The sequence below is a fragment of the Mus musculus genome, chromosome 12 (genome assembly GCF_000001635.26).
Source record: "Mus musculus strain C57BL/6J chromosome 12, GRCm38.p6 C57BL/6J".
NCBI classification, from domain to species: Eukaryota; Metazoa; Chordata; class Mammalia; order Rodentia; family Muridae; genus Mus; species Mus musculus.
In genome coordinates, this window is record NC_000078.6 from 81,197,306 (window position 1) to 81,224,400 (window position 27,095).

At 45.0% G+C, this 27,095-nt stretch overlaps 1 protein-coding gene across 8 annotated transcripts in view; it reads right to left on the reverse strand.

Annotated features, from left to right (window-relative positions):
* Positions 1-609: 609 nt before the first annotated feature.
* The window catches only part of Slc8a3 (solute carrier family 8 (sodium/calcium exchanger), member 3), a 135,818-nt gene continuing 109,332 nt past the window's right edge, over positions 610-27,095 (reverse strand). The window contains exons 1-7 of one of the 8 annotated variants that reach the window (XM_006515414.3): positions 19,416-19,438; positions 16,761-16,864; positions 12,149-12,166; positions 7,587-7,711; positions 6,749-6,848; positions 4,938-5,213; positions 612-2,562 (exon numbers count right to left, since the gene is read on the reverse strand). In XM_006515414.3, coding sequence (XP_006515477.1) covers positions 2,186-2,562; positions 4,938-5,213; positions 6,749-6,848; positions 7,587-7,711; positions 12,149-12,166; positions 16,761-16,779 — 915 coding nt within the window. In that variant the 5' untranslated portion in view covers positions 16,780-16,864; positions 19,416-19,438 and the 3' untranslated portion in view covers positions 612-2,185. Of the gene's footprint in view, positions 2,563-4,937; positions 5,214-6,748; positions 6,849-7,586; positions 7,712-12,148; positions 12,167-16,760; positions 16,865-19,415; positions 27,064-27,095 lie in introns of those variants that run through there. The other 7 variants (NM_080440.3, XM_006515412.4, XM_006515413.4 and 4 more) reach the window with 7 other exon arrangements.

Here is a 27,095-nt window from a genome sequence, read left to right on the forward strand (position 1 = left end):
CAGGGAAGGTAGTCTTGGTTCCTCAGGTCCCCCGATCTGAGTTCCACAAACCCCTCCCCCACCAGGCATCCCAGTGCACGCCCCTCTCTGTTTCGAGAACCATTTTCATTGGTTCCTATTTCCTAGAACCCAAAACACTGTGTTAAAAGAAATTTTACTTCATCTTCTCCACTGTGACCTTCTTATGGTCAAGGACTAAGTCTTCATTGTGTCACCAGAATGTAACTGAACACATGGGAGGTGCACACAGTAGGAGTTTTGAGTGAGTCCTGAGCAAACAGACATGACTCTGAGTCTCTGTGTAAGGAGCCCTGGCTAAGTATGTCTTTCTAGTCAGTCTTTCCCTGCCCTTCCCTTCTTGTACAAAACGTTTCCTTGCTGCTATCTACACAACCCACATGACCTACGTCCTCCTGCTTCCTGAAGTCTGGCTGTGACAGATATCATTTCCATGAACTTTTTTTGTTTAAAAAAAATACTATGTCTAGCATATTAGTCCTTGTGTGTGATAGGAGACAATACCTTCAGTTCAATTGCATCTGCCTCAGCAGATACCCAAGGTGGCCCCTGGACCACTCATTGAAGAAACACAGGGGGAAAGCAGGCTGTGTGTAGAGACATATAAGTAGACCTTTTATTTTATTTTTATTATTTTTTTTTGAACCAACCCAACATTTCCACCGGCAACTGTCAACACAGCTTAGGACACGAGCATTGTTTTATTTTTTATTTTCTTTTTAAAAAATCTGTTTAAAATTAAACAGGTGTCGTTTTAATTTTGTCTTTCTCTCTTAGAAAATGTATTTATGTCAATGCAGAAAGCCTCAAGACCCGTGGGCAGTTTTGTAGTGTGTGTGTGTGTGTGTGTGTGTGTGTGTGTGTGTGTGTGTGTGATTTAAAGCCAGGTCTTTTCAAAACACACAGGGGAAAGGTCTGGGAGGTGGGGTGTCAGCGTGTCAGTTCTTGTTTTCTAGAAGCCTGGATTCTTTGGCAATGTGGTGACTTGGATCCCTTGGGGGCAGGGCATAAGAAATGCCCCACAGTCTGGGAAGAGGGAGCTTTATGCGGTTTAAAAACAAGCAGGAACATGGGGGAAATGAAGGATTCCGGTCCCCATCCAATGAACATGCTTTCAAAAGTGGCCTGAAGGCCAGGAGAGGGGGAAGGAAGCCCCTGTTCTCTTACAAGCCTCCAAATTCATTTCAAGCCACCTCTTCAGCCCTCGGAGTATGGCACATCAGCCAGGGAGGGGTGGTGACGCTGCCATGCCCCCAATCACTGACACTTTAAGAGACCCTTAGAGACACACTCCCTTAGAGACCTCCCCAGTTGAAGACCCTCTTCTCCCCCACCTCAGACACAAACTCAGAAACATTGGAGAGGTGTTCCCCGTGTGTCCCCGGGTGCCCTTGGTCAGCCTGGAACACTCTTATCTCTGCTCTGAAGTCTCTTTGTGGGAGGGCACACACACACACAGGTGCAGCACAGAGACGTAGAATGGCTTCCACTGAGAAGAAGGTGATTCCTCTGTGGTTTGGCTTTGATGTCAATGCACGAAGAATGAAGCTCCTCCTATGCCCTGAGTTGGAGCCAAGAGATGGCAGCGGCCTGATGAGAGTGGGAGGGTGTCTGTCACTCAGATTTGGAATTCCTTCAGGGTCCTTTGTCACTAACTTCAGGAAGAGAAGACAAGACAATAACCTGGTAGGAGAATGAAAATGACTACAATGACGACCAGGTGAAGAGAGCATCCCAAGGCAGCCATTGTCCAGATGGCTCCTTCTCATACCCTGACAGCTGAGTGAGGGAGTCTTGATGCATCTTGCTGGAGACAGGGCAGATCCTGCCCCTTGTGGGGAACTAGAGTCAAAGGAATAGTTGGGTGGTGGGATAGAAGGGGACGCTCAGGGCTGTGAGTGGCAGGATGGGGAGAGGTGGATTTTTTGCTGTTGTTGGTTTGTTTTTAATTAAATACTTTGGACAGTGGATGCCTTCTCCAGTTTATTGGATTGGTTAAGTTTTGCCCTTTCTGTGCAGTGCCAGGGCCAAGGTCAGGTGAAGTTCCTGGGGCTCGGGTCCCGATGTGTCTGCTCCAGGGATGAGTAACCTGGGAAGGTTGGTGAGGATGCGTCCTTCTCTCAGGAGAAGTCCCAGGTCTGCCCTGTGGCGGTCTTGTTCCGGCGGTTCAGAACCCCTTGATGTAGCAGTAGGCCTCCAGCGTGGCAAATAGTATGTAGAGGAGCCATAGGCTCACAAAGAGCCATGTCGTGGCAAGCTTGCAGCCACGAGGACCTCCGAGCTCCCCGCCCAGATGGGGCCGCCGACGATACAAGAGCACACTGAGGCAGACAAATGCAAAGATGGTGAAAAGAGTGACCGAGAAGGCCAGAGTGCCAGCGGACACATGGAACTCCTGTCCCTGCATGGCCCAGTAGATGGCGGCCACGGACCAGGCCAAACCAATACCCAGGAAGACATTGACGGCATTACTGCCTGTGACGTTGCCAATGGAAGCATCTGCATACACGTCCTGCAGGGCAGCGGCTTTGCTGGCAAATGTATCTGGAAAAGGACAGAGACAAATGGGAGCTGTGGGAGGATGGGCTGAGCGGGGCCTTATGAGCATCCTTTATAGGCAGCTTGGCAGCATGGGCAAAGGGACCACTTCCAGCTCTGCTACTCTTGAGCTGTGTGGCCTTGAGTGCATCCAATATGGGTCAGGGTTTCCTAGTCCTCATCTGTAGGTATCTGAAGCTTTCTACGAGCTATTCCCATCCCAATATTTACCTATCAGGCATATCGTTCCCCACTGACTCTGTTTTTAGCAAAGAAATAATTCATAACATCTACCCAAGGAACTTTCACATCCCTGGAAGCAGGTTGCCACTGTCATGTGGGTCATGCACTCACGTAACCTCGACGGCGACTGAACGATGCCCATGTGCTCAGGAAAATAAGGGCTAAGGCATCTACAGAAGGTCCTTAAGTTAGCTAAAGACTTGACTCTAGAATTCCTGTGGAAGAATCCTTTTCATAGTATCCTCCCACAGCCAAAGAGTTTCATCAAGAGCCATGCAATCAGAGATATGAACCATAGCATATTCTTCTGAAAGCCCCGGTGTCGTCATGTGCTTTCTGGACCAATTTTTGGGTCTTGGAAATACCTTAAACTATGCCCCTATGCAGTATATCCTGATATCTCACTGTTGCCAAGTTTCCTGGATCTCCCAGGGAAAGTGTCTTGGTCTATCTTAACTATAATTTTTCAGGTTGGCTCTTATCTATCCCTGGTTATTTTCCCCATATGTCTTTCCCCCTCACATCTGCCCCTTTCCCTCTGATGGCTGAGGCATGTCAAGGCCTGGGGAGCAGTGAGCACAGGGCATCTCACCTGCAAGGCTCCTGGCACCATTTGATTTCTTAACAGCAGACTCACTTCTATAATAGCCAGATTTCTGACATCACTAATTCATAAAGCAGTTCTCTCAGCCCCCCAGTCTGAGCTGGGATTTTAGAAGAAAGATTTCCTGAAATGTGCTGTGGGTATAGTGTGATGATTCATTTAGAGTATTAACTTGGTTAGATGGGGATTGGTCGAATGGTATCTGTGGGTGTGTCTGTGATGAAGTTTCCAGAGATTATTAGATCCTAAGGGCTATGAGTCAAGGAATGGACACATTCACTAATGAAGTCATAATTCAGTGACATTATTAGGAGGCACTGAAAGGCAAGAGGGACCTAGTTGGGGCAGGTATCTCACTGGGGAACATTTCTTGGGGGATAATAGCTTGCCTTGGGCCTTTTACCACATTCTTTGTTTCTTGTCAAGCAAGATATGAATTGCTTTTCTCCATCGTATCCTTCCATGACATGTTGTGCTGACACCCCAAAACTGTGAATAAAATGGATTCTTCCGTCTTTAAGTTTTTCTCTTGGGATTTCTGTCATAGCCACACTGAAGAACTTAATACTTAGAATTGACCTCTGGAAGGGTATCCTTCTTTGTTACGGTGACGGATGCCCCAGATTCACCCTGGAGACCTTTGCCTGGTGAGATTTAGTACAAATACTTGAAGCTAGCAAAAGGTCAGAGTTCAAATGCCGTAGAAACCCAGATTGAGTTAAGTAGGGAGCCTGGCCTAATACCTGCTACTTAGTATTTGTCATTCAGGCATGGTTTCCATAGGACCTGCCCTGACTCAGCTTAACTCAAGGTTTCCTGTTTGACACCTTTACTTCATAGGAATTATTAAGATGGATTTTAATTAGTTGGGTCTAGTCTCCTTTGCTAGATTTTTTTTTTTAGCTAAGGGCTGAGGAGGAAACATGTCTGCCTTGACTCACATAATAGATCTGCAACCAGCACAACACCGTACCAGGCATCTTGAGAGCTCAGTCAACATTAGTCTACTAAACGAATTAATGAATAGTTACTGCGGTTTGCCTTTGGATGCTTAGAAGAAGATAAACAGCATGGAATTCCTCACACTAAAGGACAAATCCCACTAAGGTTCTCATGCCAGTTCTGATAGGAGACGCTTTGACTTCAAAGGTGACCACAGGAGCAAGGGAGGCCAACAAGGATTGTAGGTATCTTTATGGGGACATCTGTGAGCAGGCTAATCTTTAAACTCTCATAGGCTGCCGAAGGCAAATGGAAGGGCGTTATTCTATTTATTTAATTACATTGCGTGTATCTTATTAATATAACATGAAGGCTAAGAAATCGGGCCACTCACTTGGTTAGGTACCATATACTTGGTAGGCCTCAGTTTCCCCTGTCTAGTAAGGCTTGGATGAGCAGGGCAGGGATTGGCCATGTGAATTGTTTGTGACCCACAGGGCCTGCTGTTTCTGATCTGAGATTAGGCAGAGTGTAGGGGTCATTTAAATGAGGGGACATCCTCCCTGCAAACTTAAGCACTCCTCACTCTCACCTGGCACAGAGGTGCCGAATGCCACAAAAACAACAGCTGTGACCGAATCCTTGAGCCCGATGGTGCAGCCGAAGTGAGAGGCCAGGTCCCCGATGATGGCGGTGAGCATGCCAATAATGAGGATGGAGACCACGAAGCAGGCCCAGCCGTGGCAGTACTCTGTGGGGGGCACACAGGCAAAGAGCACCTTCCAGAAGACCGTCAGGAAGTGCATGACGTAGTCAAAGCAGGATGGCAGCCTCTCCTCTCCAGATTCGTCTTCATCCTCATCCCCTCCTGGAGATAAGATAAACAGGCCTGAGAAAGGGAAGGGAGGTCAGAGCTCCACCCATGAAAATGTCAAGTCCAACCCACATCCCAGGCATCCCAGGCCAGAATGGGGATCCAGCTCTCTCTGGACAGCAGGTGGGAAACAGGGTGGGCACCACACAAACAGTTGGGAAATGGGAAACAAACTGGTCATGCAGCCACTGATCAGCTTAAATGCAGGGTGCTGAGTGAGCACGGAAGAAGGCAAACAAGCCATGGGATAAAGAAAAGGAATAGAGAATGGGATTAAGAGGCAGGGTGGGAAAACAGGACAGGAGATACAGAGGAGGGACAAAGAAGGCCGGGACTGGATGCATTTGATCTAGGCAAAGAAAACAAAATTGGCTGTGTGGTTGCTCAGTCTTCACTGGGTGCCAGTGGGATTCCTCCTGTGTTTTCTAACCTGTCTACAGCAATAGCAATCATAATACTGTCGTTATTCATCTCCAGGGGAATGGCTGTCATCCTAGATCATGGAGGTAGACCAGAAAGTTAGTACCATCCCTCTGATACCCCATGGTCTATGCTCATTCTTGCTAAGAGATGTGGATGCATGTGCCCCTCCAGTGGCCCAGGAGAAAAATCTGCCTTAGTTTGGAAGGAGCAGAAGTCAGGAATTTGGATTCTAATTCTAATTTTGAATGAAAGAAATCTTAGCCTGGGGCACTTTACCTATAGTTTCTGAGCTTCAGTTCCCTCCTTTGTGAAGGGGGGGGGGTAGACTATGTGGCCTACATTCCTTTTGTTGTCTCTTGAGGGGCACAGTCAGGTCATCAGAAGGGACACAGCAGAATGGGTGAGAAAGCAGGGCAGCAGCAGCAGCGAGCCTCTTTTCCTGGCTGTGAGTTTGCTCTGGCTCTGGGGCCTTAGGGATGTGACCCTGTGGGTTGCTATGACAACAAAACCTCATGGAAAAAGACAAGGCCAGTAGTGCTTGTCAGTTCCAGAGAACTATAGTGTTGCTGAGAGACAATGCAGGGGCAGCTGGGAGACCCTGTCCATCCTCATTCCAACACATTTCCAGGCATCTGGGGCTTCTGCCTGGGCTAGACTGGGTCCTCCTGTAAATGTCAAAGGAACCATCCTGGGTGGAGATTAGTTAAGGGGGTCAAGGCAAAACATTTTGCTAACTCTTGACATCCAGTCCTGTAAGGCAGAATTATTTTTCATTTTACAGAAAAGGAAGACAAACCAAGGAGAAGATAAAGAATGGTGGGGACTTGAGTTTCCTCTGTACTTATTTAACAGTCGTTCTCTTTAGGGCCAAGAACACTGAAGACAGAGAGCATCCTTGCACTAATTGACACAAAAGGATCAAGGTTGGAAGACAGATGTGGCTATCTCTTTCAGCTGCTCAGTGAGATAGGTAAACATGTAGGACCAGAGCCAGGAAGATCCACTGTAGACTCTCCTTGGAAGTGATAAGCCACAAAGCTAGGCTTGATCTTCTTTCTTGGGCATTGTCGGTGCTCCTAGCAAGGCTCTTTTTAGGACCCTCTTACCTGCACTAACAGTGATGGCTTCCATGAACTGGTCCCTCCAGGAATGGGTCCCCACAACCAATGCCAGGTTTGTCTTCTTGATCAGCTTATCCACTGTACTCTGTCATGGAGAGAAAAACTTGGCATGATAAAGTTAGAGTTCTCAGAACCAATGAGGCCTCTGTGTTACATAGGAATGAAAGATGCCCTAAATTGTCCGAGTTCTAAACATTTTCCATGAGGTGGCTTTGGATGGTGTCTTCCCTTTTCTTTGGTTGTGAATTCTGACAGCAGGTGCTCAGAGAAATGTAACTCTAGAGGATTTTTGTGGTCTCGCTGAGACAGGGTCTCTCTGTTATGGATCTCTGGTTGTGGTGGAATTCTCCATGTGGACCAGGCTGACCTTGAATTTACAGAGGTCATCTGCTTCAGCCTCACATGTACCTGGAATTAAGGGCCTGTGAACCACCACACCTGACTTTAAATATCACTATAGAATAAGATGTCAATAGGCCTTGCCCTGGAGTAGTGAGTTTTGGTATCTTTAAAACATACACTTAGACAGTTATGGTGCCACACCTAAAGGCTGCCTCCCCTACTTATTTGATATTCTATATCATGTTTCCCTATAGTATTCCTAGTGTACAAATAACCAGCACTACTTGTTGGATATTATAAATGGGGAAATGGAGACTTGAGTGAACACATGATTTGTTCAGTTTCCATTTCACATTCTCAGTAGTGAAATCAGAACAAGGCCTTATGGAGAGATGGCTCAGTGGTTAGGAAATACCCAGTTCTACTCCTGTCCCCCACCTTAATTAGCTATCATTTCATTAGACCTCACTGATGGTCTGACCTTGAACTCATAGGACTCTTCAATGATGACCTCTAGTTTGGGGTGTTCACCCAATACTGGCTTTCCCATCTCTGCTATTCTCTTGGCTTCCTCTTCCTCCACAGTCAGCTTCCTGTCTGTCACTTCTGCAACAAAAGAAACAGCAGACTAGCTTTAGCACATGTTCCATCTCCCAGAACGTCATAGCTCAGAGACACAAGCAGTGAGTGCAAAACAAGCAGCCCTCAAATACTGGGTATATCCTAGCCGCTGAGCAATCGCTCCAGCTTTTGGCCTGTGTATTTCTAACATCTCTTTCTACTAAGTGCCGGATATTCTGTGATCAGACCATAAACAGGCTCCTGGTAGGCCTGCGATGAGCATTTATCTTTTTGTTTTATCCCTGGGTAGAGAATCTGACCCAAAAAATTCCCAGTGAATGATACCAAGTTAAGTCCCCAAGACGTTTGGTTGCAGAGCTGGGAAGGAGGGCCAAATCTCTTGATCTTTAATTCGTTTGAATTGCTGGCTGTGGTTGTCTACTGCTCCATGTAAGAGTTCTGGGAGATACATGCATCCAATGGCCCTGCCTACTGGCTCCCGTTAGCATTTGTTTAACACAGCTGTCACTGTTCCATCTATGAAAGAGAAAGGAGAATGTTCGCAGCGATAGCTCCACTTCATACGGGAATGACATCCTCATGGTGAGAAAGTAGAATAATATCCCAAGGAACTGCATGGTGTTCCGATGACAGATCCCCCAGGATTTCTATATAAGGCAGGGACATTTCTTCTGGAATAACAATAATATAACTCATTAAGAACAAGAATAAAACAAAGTTCTTCCTTTATGTTCTTCATAAGCTTTCTGTGAGTCACTCTGCCTCTTGCATCATGGACTGACAGTCCCTTCTCATGCTGAACAGCTAAACAGTCTTTCCACTTCATCTGGTGAGCCCATTCTACAGCCACTTCACCATGAAGACATGTTTTCTGGATTAGAATGAAATAGAGATTGGATCTTTTTATTCCCCTTTGATTAGAAAATCGCTCTTGGCAGCCTGTTTCTTTCAGAGCTCATTTAAACATCTCCCCCATCCAAGTCTACATTCTCACATGCAATTAGTTCTTTTATTCAGCTCTTTAATTGCTTTCATTCCACACAGTAAACCTCCCACAGGAGTCCTCTAGTCCTTGGATAATCCCAAGGACAAAATGGGTTGGAGGCCAAGGAAGTCTTTTTTTTTTTTTTTTCCTGAGGCCTAGGAATTAGTGAAGTGTGGGGCAGAGAAACTTGGGTTCTTGTGGCTGCAGTGAAAGCAACTCAGGGGAAGACTATGAAGCACGGATGGGTGTTGCTAAATAGAGAGACTTATTTATATGAAGATTTTTCTCCTTGGAGAAGGGCAGTTGACAGTGGCGCAGGCTCCAGTATCTGAGCCAGTTGTTGGAGTTATTGTTTTCTGCAACCAATGGGAAGGCTATCTGTGACAAGGTCTGGGAGCTGTCCGTGGTGCTGCACCAGCCTAGCGCTGGTGTTTGTTGAAGATCTAGGTCTTTTTTTTGTTGTTAGACTTGTGCTGTGACACATGTGTAATGCATTGTAATTGATATGGACCCCTCCCCTCGTTCCCTATCACCTCTGTCAAGACTCTCTCAACAAGTTTCCATTCCACATTCATACATTTTAGTTAGATTTTGAGACCCTGTGAGTTTAACCTGGGCCGTCTGCAAAATGGTGGGTTTGGAACTATATGCTGGAGAATTGTGGGCTCCCTAATTGTTTACTCAACTGACAGCAATGACCCCCTAGTTCCCAGAACCTATCGTGGTCACTAGGGTTGCAGGTTGGGAGGGTTGTTTTGACTTCCTTTCCCTTCCATGGTTGCCATTGGTGAAAGAGTCATTCTTGTGCAGGCTCATTGTAGATGAGGAAAGTTCATTGAGTTCATGATGAGAATGGCTGTACAGTGTCCATGGGATGGCATTCTCTAGTTCTTCTTCTTGTCCTCTGGCTCTTGCACTCTTCCTGCCCCTCTTCCACAATGTTCTCCAAGCCTTAAGGAGGGGCTCTACATGTCTTGTTTACCATGGGTAACTCACCTTTCACTTATTCTCCATTCCTTTTTATACTTCCAAGTTGGATGTTATCTTCTAGCAGCCTCACCTCACATACTTTAATATGGGTCTCTGGTGAGTTTATTCTGAAGGCAAATCTGGAAGTCTGAATTGATGGGGGTATTTGCAAGGACAGCAGTCCTAGAAATGGAACTGCAAAGCATTGCGGGGAGAAGCCCTTAGAGAAGGCAGAGAAACTCCTTAAAGAATTGGTAGCCTTTTCTTCTTCTCTCTGGCATTGGCATCACACCGTACCGCTTGTCTCAGCAGTGACAGTGTCATTCTGCCCCTCCCTCCTCAGTTCCCTCGTGTCATACTTTACATGTGCCACGAGAAGTTTATACCAATATAATGAGCTCTCCAGTGACACATAAATGTACCTGTCTAACCCCTTGTCTAGCTATCAATCTAGCACTATATCCATCTGGCATATTATTGATTACCTGCTGACCTGTCCACCCCTGTGGTGACAGCCACTTTTTGTATCTAGCCTCCTGCAAAAATCTCTTTGACAAGCAGCCAATCCTCTATGATTAAGTCACCCAGAGCCCCACAGAAGCACTGTTTATATCTGTTAACTGACTCTCTCACACACACCTTTCTATAAACTCTGACTTGCAAGTTATCCTCTCTTTTTTCTAATTTTTGTATAATGGTCATTACTTTAAGTTCAAGTTAAGTTAATTTCTTCAAGTTCCAAACATAAAAGACAAAGGATAATCACTCCTCAGAATTTCCAGTGAGGAGAACAAAGGAGAGGTGATCTTGATATTCAGGCCGACTAAACAAACTCTCAGTTCTAGGAATAGAAAGGGAAAGAGGTGGGGAGGGAGGGAGAATATAAATAAGATGGAAGATTGGACAAATACTGGAAGAACAAAGAGCCTTCCAGGCTAGACAAGGATGGACTGTGAGTGCTCTGAAGACATCCCCACAAAGAAGCAGAGGTGGGGTTAAGTCTCCCACTTTAAGGCCCCTGAACTTGACGAGACAGCCCAGGACAAGTGCATTTACTCTCGTTCACCACCAGGCACTGTTAACCATGTTTCTGTTCTCCCAAGAAGGTTGAAATCAAAACCTGAGCTGTCTGGTAGCTATGAAGCCTAGTGAAGGGCTCCTCAGAGGTCTATCCGCTGAAAGGTAGAGAGCATCCCCTCTGTGTTTTATATTTCTACAGGCATTTGAAAGCATGTTAAAGGTGCAGTGAAACTTAAACCAAATCCAGATATGTGTGTTAGGGAGTGAAGGAGAGAGCTGGAACAAGGGAACCTGAACATATTCATGTGGGGGTAGTATGAGCACAGAGAAAGAAAGAACAGCATCCTGGGGGCAGAGTGCAGAGCATAGAGCTGGAGCTAGCCCTTATCCTCCTGGCATAAAAATAAACAAGAAGACAAAGAGGTTATAGCATCACTTTCACAAAAGGAAAACACTAGGTGCGCTTTTTGCTTATGACTTCAAGGAGGCGAATGATCTTCTACATCTATTGCTTCTTCCTAAACCCAAGGGTTGTCCTGTAGGTAACCTCGAACACCAGTGCACTCTGTAAGATGTTTCTTCTCTCAAATGGCCTCAGTGTGTGTGTGTGTGTGTGTGTGTGTGTGTGTGTGCATGTGTGTGTGTTCAAAGAACAGATGAAATGTAAGATGTTCTTTTAAAACATCTTGAAACTGTCTTGTGGAGCCCATTCCATCTGAATTGAGTACAGTGCTGCCAGACACAAAGGGCTGCCTTCTTTTTTGGTCATGAGGTTGGATGCTGTTCGTGAAGGGCTCCCACTCATGCCAGTCTACTCTCAGAGTATGTCCACGTCCTACACAGGATCTAAATTCTGAATGAGTATCTCTCTCTCTAAAATAAAGTCTCTACATGTCTTTCTTATCCAGAACCCTGTTCCCTCACAGTTTTACTAATTGGAGCATATGTAACTTTAAGGATAAATGATGAATGAATCTAAATCTAGCAATTTAGGTCTCATCTGTGATGAGTTAGCAGGTCTTTAGGAACAATAAAAGTCTCTCTGTATATTTTTAAACAAACTACCTTTCATGTTCTAGGTAGTTACTGGTTGTTTTTTCCCGGGTGTCTGGGGTCAGTCTTTTCGTTTTGAATTCTATGTCAATCCTGTTGGAGATTCTGGTCCTAACTTTTATCCTAACTCACCCAACAATAAGATGCAGATGAACTGAGATGCATGGAAGTCTATGATCTACTGTCCTCTTGGAAGGTTTTCTTTTAACGACTAACTATGCGTTCCCCCACATTCACTGATGAGAATGATGCTCAAGGAGTTATCTACTTCCCCATAATTACATAATTATGTAAGGGGTCTCACAGTCTTGGGAGAATCTGTCAGGTTATCTTGACCCTGAAGTTCCTCTTAAGTAAAATAATGGATATTGATCTTAAACCAAGTAATAGCATTGGCAAGAATAGAAAAGAGGGGAAAGACAGACAGCTCTTACCTGGAGATAACAGGAGCGCTGTTTGCAAGTGGATACCAGAGAAGAGGGAGAAAGAAAAGTAAAGAACATTAAGGACCCATTTGAAAGTGTCCCCTGGCTTTGTGGCTCCTGACAGCAAAAGGAATGCAGTGGGTTTAGAAGGTGAGAGCTCAAGAACACATGCAGACAGCAGCATTTGAGCATGTGCAGCGCTTGAACATGCGCAGCAACAGCAGCAGCAACAGCAGCAGCAAGAGGCGTGAGAAGCTGGAACAGCTGCTGAGCAGTTATAAGAAAGTTAGCACCACACCTTCCCTGAACACATGAGTGCTAAGGATGGAGGCATGAGGATGGGAGGACCAAGTGGATAAAAAGGGTGCTAGGGTGATCACCGTGACTCAGTCTGAAAAGGAGTGAGGACTAGTTATCACAGACACGGTGTGCATCTAGCAATCCTGCCAGAGTAGCTGGCTTGCTGATGACAAGTGAAGCATAGGGCTTGAATGTAAACTCCAGATAGCAATATGCAAGAGTGTAATAGTGTTCACATCTATGATTCCCAGCTCTAGCCTTACAATCGATCATGCTTTGCCTCCTACCACCCATAAGGTTTTCACAATCACAAATGGTATCTTAGATACCATTATGGCCAGGCTTTTGACTTTTCCCTAAAAGAATGATATAAGGAAAAAGATGCATCCTTCATCAGACTGTTGTCCCTGAATGATTTGTAATATCTTGGACTTCAGAAACATGGACTCCTCCTACTTTGTTGCACCTGTCTCCTCTTGTCCCTGTAGTTAGTAATGCTTAATAAAGCCTTGTTGTTTACTATCTTGAAAGTTGGTAGTGTTTTTGTTCAAAATGGTAGGTGAACTGTAGAACAGAGGGACAGTCAGACCAAGACTTGTATAAGGACAGGAAACAATCAAAAAACACACACAACACAGGATATCTCTAGCTTATTTTTGTTTGTGCCAAACTCTCTTGTCTCTATGGTAACCTGACAGGTTCTTCCCATGATTGAGAGACTCATTACATGAAATAAGAGCTTTGCTTATGCTAAACTCTCTTGGACTTCAAAATCCACCAGTTAAAAAGAAATTCTCATGATTTTTCACAGCACATTTTCATCCTGATTGTATGTGTAATTGTACACCCCTCACTCCTTGGCACTTGTCAGGTCTGGCAACATCTTGCTACATACTCCTGGTAGAGACTGACAAGGAAGAAGAGTCTGCTTATATATGTGGGGATATCTCTAAACTTTTTTTCTAGTAACCTCAAGGAATGCAACACATGCCTGAGACCCTCCATATGTGTAGACAACTGCACATTCATAGCCACTGAAGATATGTGTGGACTCAGAATCTACATGGTGTGTAAGTAGGTGAGCAACAGTCAATTTTTCTTAGTTGTTTCCATTTAGACTGTGAAGGTAGTTAAATGGCCAGTGGGTATTCTCATTACATCGACAAAGATAGCAAGGGAGGTAGTAGTTCATTCTGTTCCTTCTATGGATCAGCAGGAAGAGCACTTCAGACTCTTAGGCTCAAGTGAAGATCCAAACATATTAATGTACCCAGGCAAACCAGACATTCTCTGCTTCTTGTCTTCATGAATCTGAGGTTTAACTAAGGAGGTATGGATGCGTCTGTGAGATCCAAGTAGGTCAACTTTGAGTGACTGACGACTGCCAGGGTGTTTTTCTTAATTTCCCATGTATTGATCTTCAGGGTCATGTGAGAATTATTTATTCCTGCTCAGATACTCTAGAGACAACCAGGAAAGAAGATCTCTCAATGATCTTTTTTTGGGGGGCAGGGGGGGCACTTGACAAGGTGTGCCTCTGGATGTGGAAAGAAATAGGCCTCACTATTGGATAGCGCCTTCTTGCCTTTCTACAGGAGGCTTCCTATGGCCAGGCACTGACCCAGTAGCCCTGACAATGCAGCGCTCATCTTGCTAAGAGAAGTTCACACTTACACGCTGAGGTTTAGCTCCATGCCAGGGCAATCTCATTTTCTCTCATTCTTTTTTTTCCCCCTCTACTGCAGATCATGCAGAACTTTTAATATCACCTCCGAAAAGGCTGTTGTGTTTCTCAGAATAGAGTCTCCTATTTCAAGTGCAGTCCTTTTTAAAAAATTCAATTGTCATTTTGACCATGCAGAGATGATGCCAGCCTGAATGCCTGAGCCTTTCCTAGACAGTGGTGATAATGAAAAGCAATTTCCACTGTACTGTCTCTCACTCTGAAAACAGTAGGGCATCCTGCAAATCAGAATGGATTTTCATTTGACTCTGGATCTAGACAATTGGGTTTTATAACCTTTCACCTCATGGTCTAATGCCAATATCAGGGAAGAACTGAAGAAACTGAAAATTAATGCCCTAGAGTCTAGGGCCTAGACCATAGGTCAGGTGGCTGGAAATGCCATACATTCTTCACTGAAAACTTCCATCTTGGCACCTTGGTCTCTGGGAAGATCTGGGGGGCATACCACATAAACAGTTTTCTGAAATCCTTTCTCCTTACCTTCCCTCCCACCCCCAGGACTAGGCTTCCTAAGACTTTCCTGGAATCATCTTGGTGAAAGGGTAACCTCAAATGGGGGGCAGCCACAGGCATTTGCACCAGCCAGGTCTTCTGAAGAACACAAGGTTTATCTTAGGATATTTCCTGTCCTGCTGTCTGTTAAGAGATTCAAGGGAGAAAATATTGCACTTTAACAGTAAAATGAAGGCATAGTTGGACTTGTAGTCACCTCCTCCTGTCTGGAGCCACTGCCTTCCTTCCAGATGCTTGGACCATCCAATGAGCTCCTTTCATCCTCCCTTTGGTGAAACTGTCTTACATGGGCCTTGGGTATCTTTTGTCTCCAGCAAATCATAGAGATGTGTAGTCACTGAACAAAGGGGATGTGATAGAAATGAGGTAGATCAGTCACTGAGACAATTTCTGGGAATATTCTGGAAAATGAGATCTGGAAGATAGGCTGGAGTTCAGTGTGAGAGGCCATGGGATGAGATTCTCTTTCTTCTGGCATCTCCAGTGGTTGGGCTGGTGGGAATCCCTCATTCAGTGGGCAAAAGAAGGCTGAGCTTGCTTTGCTCCTTGAATGTCAGATGTGTTCAAACCAGTGCTGTCACAAAACTGTTGAGTTCTGCAGACAGTTTCAGGGGACGATGATAACTGGTCATCGTTTGAGGAGAAGCCCTGCAGGAGAGCTTTGAGAATGTCTCTATTGACCTCATTCTCTTAGATCTATTGTTGTAGCTCCCTGTTGCTAGATATGAAACCACTGAAGAATGGTCACTCCTATAGATGAACAAGTGATTTTGCATTCCCATATCTTTTTTTCCCAACATTTTCAAAGTGGTAGCTTCTGGTAATTTCCATTAAATGAAGAAAGCTTCTTTTCTATTTTCTCTGGTGGCATCAATCCAGTGTCAGTCCTTTAAGAACGAGCCTCTGGCTGGGATGTTAAGATTCATGCTCTACAACGAACAAACAAACAAACAAACAAACAAAACAAGGAGAGGGTCTTCTTCTCTCATTAGAGGCGAGTAGTGTCTTGAGCTCTAAGCAATGTCTTCACTTGCAGATGTGAAGCAAAGGCAGATATCCATGAGCTGTGCATTGGCTGTCTCTGGTCTCTCATTGATAAGCATCATGCTCTTTTCTAGGGCCTATTTGTTCAGGGAACAGTTGAACCTAAAACAACAACTTACCCTCTCTTACAGATTTTCAATTTTCTGTTTTCATTATCTCAAAGCAGCCTACATAAGAGACCTTGTTTTAGACTAGGAAGAAAGGTAAGATGGAGTGGATGAGATGGTAAGGGAGAGCGTAGAGCTTGAGATTCCTTATTGCAATGTTACTTCAGAAGTCATTTCTCTCCCAGAGAGTTCTCAGAGACCATGGCCAATAGTATACCTCCTCATGTCATGGTCTACCCAACTGGGAAATAGCCAGATAGTGCACTTACCTCTGAGAAGAGCAGAGAGGCCTGTGGGCCATTCTGCAAGTGAATAGCTTGCCAAGCATTCAATAGACATTGAGGAATGCAGCAGAAAATGGTCAAAGCATTATGGCAACATGGGTCCCACCCTTCCTTCAAGACCCCTCGCCCACTGTCAATCCAAGCTAGAGTGAGGGGTGGCAGAAAAGGGGCACAAACATGCAACACATCACATTCCTTTCTTTTTCTTCTCCTCCCCACCCACCAAGGAGTTTTCACATTGACAGGCTATAGCATGGAGAGAGAGGGTATTTAAAGTGTAGGGGACAGTAACAATTGGATACTTGGATAATACAGAAATAACTCATTAGGGCAACAAGGAGTTGAGGCTGCAGTACTGCCCAGAAGGTGGGAGAGGAGGAATATGAAAATAAACTATGGCTAAGAAGGCAGAGATGACACTGAAACAGGGTGAGAGCAAGAATAAAGGAGGGAAAAGAACAATTTCTGTCAACAGGAGATGGAGATGAGAACAAAAGGTGAGGGCAAAAATAGATCACTTTTTCTTCCTTTTTAAAAATTGTTTTCTTGTTTGTTTAAATTTTCTTGCGTTCTTTTTCCCTTTTCCCTTTCTTGGCTGTTGCTTTGATTTAAAAAGAATCTCACACCTGATATTCCACGTTCCATCCATTTCGGTTCACCAAGGGCAATGAAGAAATTCTCTTGCCTCTCGTACTCCTCCTCATCTACTATTTTAACCCTTATGGTTTTCCTGTAGGGACAACAAGAGAGAGAGTGTCGACTAGGTGGGCAGGTTGTTTGTTTGCCTGAGTACAACCTTTAGCAATCATTCCCGTCACTTTTGGCATATGAAGCCCTGCCCTGCCATGGTGGCCTTAGATAGGACTATGGTGGATTGTTCTGTCTTATATATAAAAAATGCTCTTAGCTTCTCTTGTTCCTCAGTCATAGTTGTTCTTATAAGTGAGAAGGAAAGGGAACCAGGAGGACGAGGACAAGTGGGAGCCAAGAGGCAGGAGGGGAATGGGAGGGAAGATTGGGCTCATGGTGGGGAGGAGTCATTTTAGATCCTGTTAATGGTTAGTAGGAAGTCAGTTGGGCAGCACATTCTGTTGTCACATGGTAACAATAGCATTTCTGTAGGCATCGAGTAAATGGCCTGGCCACTGAGAATGATCCAAAACCTGTCCACAATGAACAGATAATCTGCAGAACCTAGGTCTTCAGTCCCTTCTTTTACCTCATTAAGAAAAATTTAAAAGGGCAGTACCTATGAAGAGAGAGAGAGACTAGAGAGGAGAAAGGAGGTAGGGAGAAAGGGGCCTATTGACTTTCTCATTCTTTATTTCATAAGGAGGTTCAGGAGTGGGGACCAAAATAAGTGTTAGCTTCTACATGGTACAGGATTCCTGTACTATCCTTGTCATAAAGGGATGCTATATCCCAAGGCTGATCTTCTAAATGCTGATTAGTCTGGGTTCAGAACACAAGGTTATAGAGATTTTTGTCCCTTTCTGGGTCACAGTGGAGTGTCTGTTACAAATAAAAGCAAGCCTATCTTTGAGAGACACTCCCCTCCAAAGACGCATTTGAGCCTTACTCAGTCACACAGTCAGATGGAGAGGTTTCAGGGAAGACTTGGATTTTCATGCTTGGCTTCTCTTGGCCAGTGATGGTTAGCAGCTCCTGTTAGAGAACTAGCTGGAACTGTTTTTCTCTGAGATTTATTTGTGGCAGGGAAGACCCTGGGACCCAAATTCCCACAAAGGGAAAAGAGAATAGGTGATAGTTTAAATGTCCTCAGATCAGCTTGGTGTGATGGTACACACCTTGATTCTAGCACAAGGAAGGCAGAGGCAGGGGCAGGGAAATCTCTAAGTTCAAGGGCAACCTGGTCTACAAAGTGAGTTCCAGAATAGCCAGGACTACACAGAGAAATCCTGTCTTGAAAAATAAAAAATAAAAACAGGCCTCACATCCTCTGATGTTCCTTTGACATTCTGAAGATCTGAAGACATACTTTACTTCGCTTTGCTAGTAATAAAGCACAAGCAGTGTTGAGCTAGTGTGTGTGTGTGTACACATATCTGTGAGTATGTATATGTGTGTGTATGTATGTGAGTGTAAGCATGTGTATATGTGAGTATGTGTAAATATGTGTATGTATATGTGTGAGTGTGTGTATGTGTGCATATATTGTGTGTATATGTATTTATGTGTGCATGTGCATATATGTGTATTTGTGTTTGCGTGTGGTATGTTGTGTGAGTGTGTATGAGTGTGCATGTGTGTGTGTGTGTTTTACTTAGGATTCTTTTTCATACCTTATTGGGTGGACAAAAGACAAACATCCTCGCTGAATGGGCATTTGGAGGTCAGAAATTTCTCTGTGTATAAGACATGAATGTGTTTTGCTACCAAAGGGGACTGTTGCATGAGATCAGAGTGGGCCTGCCTTAGAGAGATATGATGATGGTTTGGTCAAGGAATACTGACCCCTAATCCAGCAGCTCTTCCTCTAGAGCACAACTTATTCTAGAATGGGTGGTCTGATATCTTGTTGGAGATCAGAGGCATACTAGGCCATTCAAATGGAAAGCACAGCTCTGTCCATTCTGAGACATCTCCTGGGCTTGCGGAGAAAGCTTGCCCTGAGGTCAGAATTCTCTCTCTGCTGCTCCATCTGCCTTCACATCTAGCTTCCCTTAACAGGGGGATTGGAGTAAGGCAAGGAGGTCTTTGATGGAGACCTTTACTTTAAGATCAGTCAATGTCAAGGAGAGAAATAACCTTTGATTGTAGAGATGTGGCAGATAAGATGGCTCCTATGGGTTCCTTGTGGGAGTGAGATGAGTTATGACCAAATATATTGCTTCTCAACCTCCTGGGACAGAAACTCAGCCTTGTGGATAACTGTACTTTGGAAAATGTGCTGAGAGTTTGTTCCCTGTGATTCCTCCTATCTGTAAACAAACCTTGCCTCCAAACTACATCATGGAGAACTTTACTTATCAAACTCTCAGAGTTCTCTCTCTCTCTCTCTCTCTCTCTCTCTCTCTCTCTCTCTCTCTCCCACCCATATTCATTTTGCCACCCCAGAATAATGGCCGTTGGGTCTTGAGGACCTCTCTATGGATACCATGTGACAGGTTGGCAGGTGTTAGGACAGAGAGAGGAGAAGTGAAAAGAACAAGAGAGGAAGAAACAGGAATGTAGAAGTCAGGAGAAGGAGGAGGAAACATAGGCGAGAGGAAGACAGGAAGAAGATTGTTACTGTTAGTGTGGAGGACAGGGTACTACACCTTTCTGAACACTCATATCCACCATGCGGGGGCCCATCATCTCAATGACGTAATTCTTGTTTTTCTCATACGCCTTATCATCAATTACCTTGATGTGAATTGTTTTGCTGTGGATGGAAAAATAAAGTTTCATAAGCAAGGGCAAGGCAGCTGGAGAAGAAACAGGGAAGAAAAGAGAAAGAGACCGAGAAGGGTTCAAATTGGCCCTAGTTCCACAAGTGCATGGAGGAAGGTGGCTGCCCTGGCCCTCCTCCAGCTTCAGTGAGTCCTTTTGAATTTCATGGGGCTGCGTGTTATAACTATACTTGAAGACTAGAGGTAGCTCAGGCTTTATAGACAAAGGTTCCGAGTTTTAATCCCAGAGATGCTCTGTGATCTTGGACAAATATACAAACAAGACAAACAATGTTTCGATAGTATCAAGGGTTATATAGCACCTCCTTTATCCATTAGGGATAATTTTCAAGACCCCAGTGAACATATGACATCACAGATAGTACCAAACCTTATAATGCTGTCTGTGCATACATATGATAAAGTTTAGTTTAGACATGAGACACAATACAAGATAACAACTAGTTATAAAATAGAAGAATTATAACAGTGCCAGTTTGGCATGGGGGTACACACACTTGTAACCCAAGTACTCTGGAGCCTAAGGAAGAAGGTTGGTGTGAGTTTAGGGCTAGCATGGACCACACAGTAAGTTTGAGGACAGCCTGGACTACAAAACCAATACCCTATCTCAAAAGACTAAACTAAACAAAAACCACTCACACTCACTATAATAAAAGCTGTTTATAATTTATTACTTCTGGAGTTTCCCTTTTAGTATTTTCAGACAATAGTTTCATAGGCAATAGAGACTGTCTGGTTCCCACACTTAAAACTTAAAGCCATTAATGTCTATACATTGTAACTATTAGTGAGTTTCACTGTGACATTTTCAGAAATATCTTACCAGCATCCAGCTCTCACTGCCCCGTCTCATCTGCTTCTCTCCCTGCTCCCCATAATTCCCCACAGTTCCCTGTGATCCTTCTGGAGACTGATGCAAGGCTACTATGCACATAAGAAGATTGCCCCGGTAGGTCTTCTCATAAGGCTTATTCTCCATCTCTTTGCTTTTGGAACAAGGAAGAACTTTTTTTTTTTAACTTCTAGAACCAGCAGATGATGACTGAAAGTGCTTATTTTATAAAAAGAACAGAAAGGAAGGGACAAATAGGCCTGTGGGAATCGTGCCCAGAATAGTAGACTCTTGCCCTTTTGTGTGGTGGTAGGGATCACAGGGAGCCACGAGAACTGCTCTGTTTGCGTCACACATAGTCTAATTTGTGGTGATGGAGGAGATGCTGTCTACAGACAAGATGCTGCAGTGTGTGAACGTGAGAGGAGGGTTCAGAACTCTGGGGCCGTTTGAGTCGGGATCAGCGTTCAAGTTCTACATCAATCCTTTGGCCAATTTCAAGCTGTTTCCCACATTGCTTTGTGTATGAGAAAGTGTTATTCTGTAGAACAAATGTGTAGGTGACTGTTTTTGTGTCACCTACCCACCCGCCCTGCTGCTTCTCCTTTCTTCAGTTGCTTTAAAAAGAGAGGTAAGCCCGTGCCTCGAAGCTGTCCCTTCTGATGGGACATTGCAGGACCAGAAACCCTCTCTGCACATTTTGTCTTCCCTGGTGAATGCCATTGTGTTGTGGAACAGCCTCTCTCTGCAGCATAGGAATGCAGAGCTCTGCAGGACCCTGGTCTGCTCCCATCCACGCGCCCTCCCAGCCTTGGTGTTCACAGAGGAGACAGTGGCCCTCTGATCTACTCTTTATTCCTTTTAAATGAGGCATGGCCATCTTTATAGTCTAACTTGGCACAGGCTCTTTGTTCCCTGAAGCCTCCCCAACTCAGCCTTTCCAGTCTGCCCATGTGTCTCTGGTTCTTCTACTAACCTCACTTACTGGGTCCATCCCTCCTGAAGTGAGCATAACAGCTGTTAATCCTGCCCTGGACCATGCCACTAATTGCTTATGAAATGACACTTTTAACTTTGATGGCCTTTATACCCGCTTCAGTTCATTAAAGCCTGGGTAGCTGTCATGGGAAACAATGTCTCTGCAGCCCGTGAAAGTCACAGCACTATGGCTTTCCTTCTTCTAGGGACTGATAGCCTGGGTTAAAAAAAAATCTCTCCTCTATTCTTTCCCTCTGGGTAGCCTTGGGCAACCTGATAAAGCTCAAGCTCTAACATCTTTCAAGTGTAAAGTCTCAAGTGCAAAATGGCACAATAGTATCTACTTTGTAGTGTCTCCCAAATAATGTGGAAGCACACGGAGGGAGGTGTGTTCTCTACTGAGGGCTTTAAAAAATGGAATTATTATTATTAAGTATAGCACCAATCCCAGTTTGAGAGTCACATGTAAAGGCATCTTTTTTATCTCCAGTCATTAAGCCAGCAAATAAGGGGAAATCAACAAATAGTGCTTTCTGCAAATAGAAGTCAGGTCAAGAAAGGGCTGGAAAAACCAGAATAATAGATCCCCAAATGGGTTATTACTGGGGCTTGGCGTGCTAGGAGGGGTATAGAGAGTCTCACAGTCTCTCAAAATCTGGTCTCTGCCGTTATCCATGAGAAGCTCTGGACTGTTATACCATGTGGATCAAGTCATTTTGATTTCTAGTCAGCAGATAAACAGGAAAAGAGACACTGTGGACATCGTAGTAGAAGACAGGAGAAAGGAAGGCAGGTGTTGAGTCACAGCAGGAGGAGATGAGGCTAGCTGGCTGGAAGCGCCAGCTGGAGGGTAGGGTGAGGGAAGGAGGCAGTGTTCCCCCTCTGAGCTCATTGGTGGGAAAGACATCTGTGTCCACTGAATGCATTACCTTGCCTGGAGGCTGGAGAAACCCTTACAGCTTCCTAAAACTGACACAGTTTTCATTTCTGTCCCTCACACAAGTGAGACCACAAGGACATTAGCTCGGAGTCATCAGCTGGGCCTCGAGTTCTTTCCAAACTTGTTCCCTGAGTTTCAGCTGTAGCATAATCATCTACCAGTTGGCTCAGACTCTGAACCCGGAACCATCGCTCTCCTGCACTGATGCTTTCCTTCCTTCCTTCCTTCCTTCCTTCATCCTCTCCACCCGACTCTGGCTCCAAATACCTTGACCATCAGCCTTCACTCTGCAACCAAGATCAGGACACCAGGGCTTCTCTCTTGGACAGCTGCAGCCTCCAAAGAGACTTTCCTGTCCTTGGCCCTACTTCAGTCTCTCTCTCTCTCTCTCTCTCTCTCTCTCTCTCTCTCTCTCTCTCTCTCTCTGTCTCTCTCTCTCTCTCTCTTTCTCCTGTTACAACCAGAGTGGGAGATTAAAAAGGCAGTGTAGCCAGAGGTGGTGGCACAGACTTGCAATCCAAACACTCCAGAGACTGAAGGATTGTAAGTTGGTAGGGTTGAGACCAGACTGGCCTACAGAATTCCAGCTTAACCTTGATTGCCCAGTGAGACCCCTAACTCAAGTGAAGTCCAGATCCTGTCATGGCCTCTGCAGTTGTAACAAGCAAAATCCAGTGTCCCAGAGGAACTTCTCCATCCGATCCAGCGGGGCCGAGCTTCAGACCTTGCTCATCATAAGGCCCCCTTTCACTGCTCCTGAACACCATACTCTTTCCACTTTCAGACTGGGTTGTTTCTCACTCAGGGTAAGCTCCCTCATGTTCCTTGTCTGGGATGCTCTTGACCTAGATCTGGACTTATTCTCATATGTTGGGTTTTCTTGCCCACCTTACCTCCCTGGAGAAGCCTTCCATAGCCACCGTAGCCCCTAGAAGCCTCCTCCCACCATGGATTGCAGTCTGTTCCATCTCACCGCTCCATTTGTTCATGGCTTGAAGTTATCTTGTTGCTTACTGTTTCCAGTCTGTCCGTCCCCACCTGAGTATAAACTCTGTGAGAGAAGGGACTGAGCCTATCTTATTTGAAGTATGTCCCTGGCACATGCCCAGCCACAAGAGACCCTCAGAAAGACCTTGTAGAGTCTTTAGCAACCAGTACACTGGTTGCTAAACCACCTGGGGGCTCACATCATTCTGCTATAAAGACATGTAACAAAGGACAAAACAAAACAAAAGAAAACAAAAAAACCAAGACAAAACCTCTGAAGGTCACTGTGGTTGGATACTCAAAACCTCTGAGGGACACAAAGTCTGAGAGGCCAATACCACCCATCCTACCCCCTCAACTGGCTTAACCTACTCCATTCATCCATTCTGGGGAAAACAGTGCCCACAATCAACATGGGGACCATTAACTCAGGTGAGGAAATCAGAGTGACTCATTCTGTATTACCACTTTTTACTTCCAGCTCAGTGGCTGCTTCTGAATGGACATGGAGACAGACTATCCCGATCCACTGCCTGGAGAGCCAAAGATGCCGTCAGAGGCCATGGGGCCAGCACCTGCCTTTCTTATAAGCCTTCTGCTAAAAGGTGCCAGAGTGGTGTTTCCAGCCTGGGATCTGCCTGTGCCTCTTGGAGAAGAGTCTCCTGGGAGATCTCCTACCAATAATCCCAGAGGGATTCGGAAAACATTTACCCAGCCTGGCTGGCCTCTTAGAACATTGCTTTACATTGAGGACACCAAATATGAATGAGTCTCTGGGTGTCATTCCTATTTGACTGTGAGTTCCTTTAGATTAAAGGGGCTGATGCAGCATTTGATAGTTGAACAAGTGAATGATACATCGCCAGTTGCCCCTCGAGGGGATTGGCCCTTCTAGAAAGATCTTTGCAATGGTCATGTCCAGTTACTCTCAAAGTAGAACCCAATTCTCAGTCTCTATAGCAACGAGCATAACCAAGTGTCAGCTCTGTATTTACAGGCCCGTTGGAACCCCACATTTGCCCTGAATCAGCCCAAGGGAGAGGGGCTGGGGGAGACAGGAAGATTCACAGCTCCAATTCCCTCCTTCTTCTAAGTCAAGAAGGGAAGTGAAAAAAAGCAGCAGTGGTCTGGGAATGGATGGTTGCTATGCCCTGAAATTGATAAATCTCCTTCTTGGGAAGGCAAGGGGAATAATCTATAAAATAATTTATTTAACAGTGTGTCTGCTCCCGGCGCTGTAGACAGAAAATGACTGGTTATCTGATTCATGGCTTTAGAGATGTTGGGTCTCTCTTTCTGGCTTTCTTTCTCTGATGGGGATCTCATTTTAAATGATGATTTTTTTTTATCCAAGGAGGGAATCATTTTTTATTTTAGAGATATAAAACTTCAGACTCAGGAAAAACCTTCTAATAATGAGGAAGAGAGCTGCGGCTCCATAGGACCCATGTCAAGCCCAGTCAAAGCCCTTTGCCCACTTGAACATCTACGAACCTTGCACTTTCAGTGAGTAATTTTCAGAGATGCCCATTGAATAGCATATGCAGGGAAGATGGCTGTGTCTGGGTTGGACAGAGAGACTCCTTCAGCTAGAGACTTAACTACCTGGGGAAGGGGCCAATTCTATAGCTGTCTTCTTGACTGAACCAGACACAGAGCAGACTGACAAAGAGTTGCAGTACTGCATAACTGCACAGCCCACTGCTCTTGGGGCGAGCATAATAGACAAAGTTCTTGAAGAATCGAACCTCATAACATGCTTTCATGAACGTAGGGGGCCAGAGACACATTGACATAATGCTGGGAGAGCTAGGCTTGGGTGCACAATCTAAAAGACCACCAGAAAGCTCACTACTCTAGTTAAATGACATCTTAATGCAGTATTTAAATATATCAGAGTTAATGCGGGAAAATCCATCATGAGTGAAATGTCAAATTTCAGACACTGACAGGTCCCCAGGCTGCACTTCATGCCTCTCCTCAGCATCCTAGCCCTCCTCTTAGCTCGGTGATGCATTCTTGTGCTACGTGGTGCCTGTGGCATGACAGGAAGAATGGTAGATTAGGAAAGCACACAAGTTTCTGCTCCTTCCTTTCCTCCTGAGCCACCTGTTCTTATTACACTTGTCCAAGAACAGCAAGAGGCCAATCCTCTTTTGGGATGATTATGGGAAGCAATGGGAGCAAAACTCTATAATCCTTGTTGTTGTTGTTGTTGTTTTGTAATTGTAGATCTTGTTTAAACATAAGGGAGAGAGAGAGGTAGAGAGAGAGAGAGCACGTACTTGTATGAGGATATGTACATACATGTGTGTATGTGTATATATGTGAGTGTTTGTCTGTGTGTATACATGCATGTGTGCTTGTTTGAGGGTATGTACATATATGTGTGTGCATATGTTTGTGCTTGTCTGTGTACAAGCATATATGCATGTGTGCTTGTGCATGGGTATGTACATATATGTGTGCTTGTCTTTGTGCATATGCATGTGTTTATGCATGTGTATATGTGTGCTTATACCTATATGTGTGTATGCCTATGCTGGTGTTTGTACATGAGCATGTCTCTCTGTGTGCATGTGTGTCTGTACATGCATATTCATGTGTGTGCATGTATATGCATGTGTGTGTGTGCATGTTGTGTTTGTGTTGAGCATGTTTCTCTGTCTGCCTGTCTTTCTCTCTCTCTCTCTCTCTCTCTCTCTCTCTCTCTCTCTCTCTCTCTCTGTATGTTTTATACAAGGCTTCTTGCTCACCCTCTGGGACTGTCTTCCCAGTCTGATTGCCTGCCTATCCACCAGAGCTCCCATCTCCACTGGCTCTTCATCTTTTCTCCCTTCCCTCTGCAAGGGCCCAGCTCCCATGCATTGACCAAAGCATTCTGTAGGCCCAGTCTCCAGTGTGCTCCCTGTTGTGCTCAATAGAGAGAGGACAGCTAGGGGTTGGGATGGATAGAGAGGATGGTGAGGATATGGCCTTTGAATTGTGCTCTAGACAGATGGATGCTAGTTCTCTGTCGCCCTAGCACCTGCCTTCCTGCCCTCCTCAGGCGGTGGGAGTTGCATTCCTCAGCATGGTCCCTTCTGCTGGCACCTCCTCTTGGTAACATCATCCCCCTCAAATCTCTGTCACCTCAGGCCCGGACTCTCACAGCAGTCAAACTCACTTTTGGCTCCCATGCTTCAAGCTCGGTTACAGTACATCCTCTCGTCAGCCAGGGGCTTTCTGTGGCTTTTAAGGGAAAATCTTTAGTATCTGTGTGTTGTTGAACTGCTGACCAAAGATTTAAAGGCAGCTCCAAAAATAAGACCTCCTTTGGAACCTAGAATCATTGTTCAGAATGAGTTTTGAGAGATCTGAGGACTGCCGTACTAGAGAGCGCAAAGTGATGATGGTGTCTGTATCAAGGTTGACCCTAAGAATAAAGAGTCCTTAATTTAAACCTAAGAGAGAGGAAAGTCCTCATGTGCCACTTTTTTTTTTTACTTAGGTTCCAGGAAACAGATCCTGCTGCACTTAGGATTCGATTGAACGTGAATGAGGGTGAAGAAATGGCAGGCATTAAGTGTGCTGTGTGCTGCTCCTCCAGATGTGCGAGTTCTAGTCTCGGCTCCCATAGCAGGCACAGCTGTCTGTACCTCAGCTCGAGTCATCCATCTGATACCTGCTTCAGGCCTCTGAGGTTAGCTGCAGACCTGTAGCATATTCTCTCTCTCTCTCTCACACACACACACACACACACACACACACACACACACAAATAAAAACAAATCCTTTTTTTAAAAAAAGAGACCGAGACAGAGAC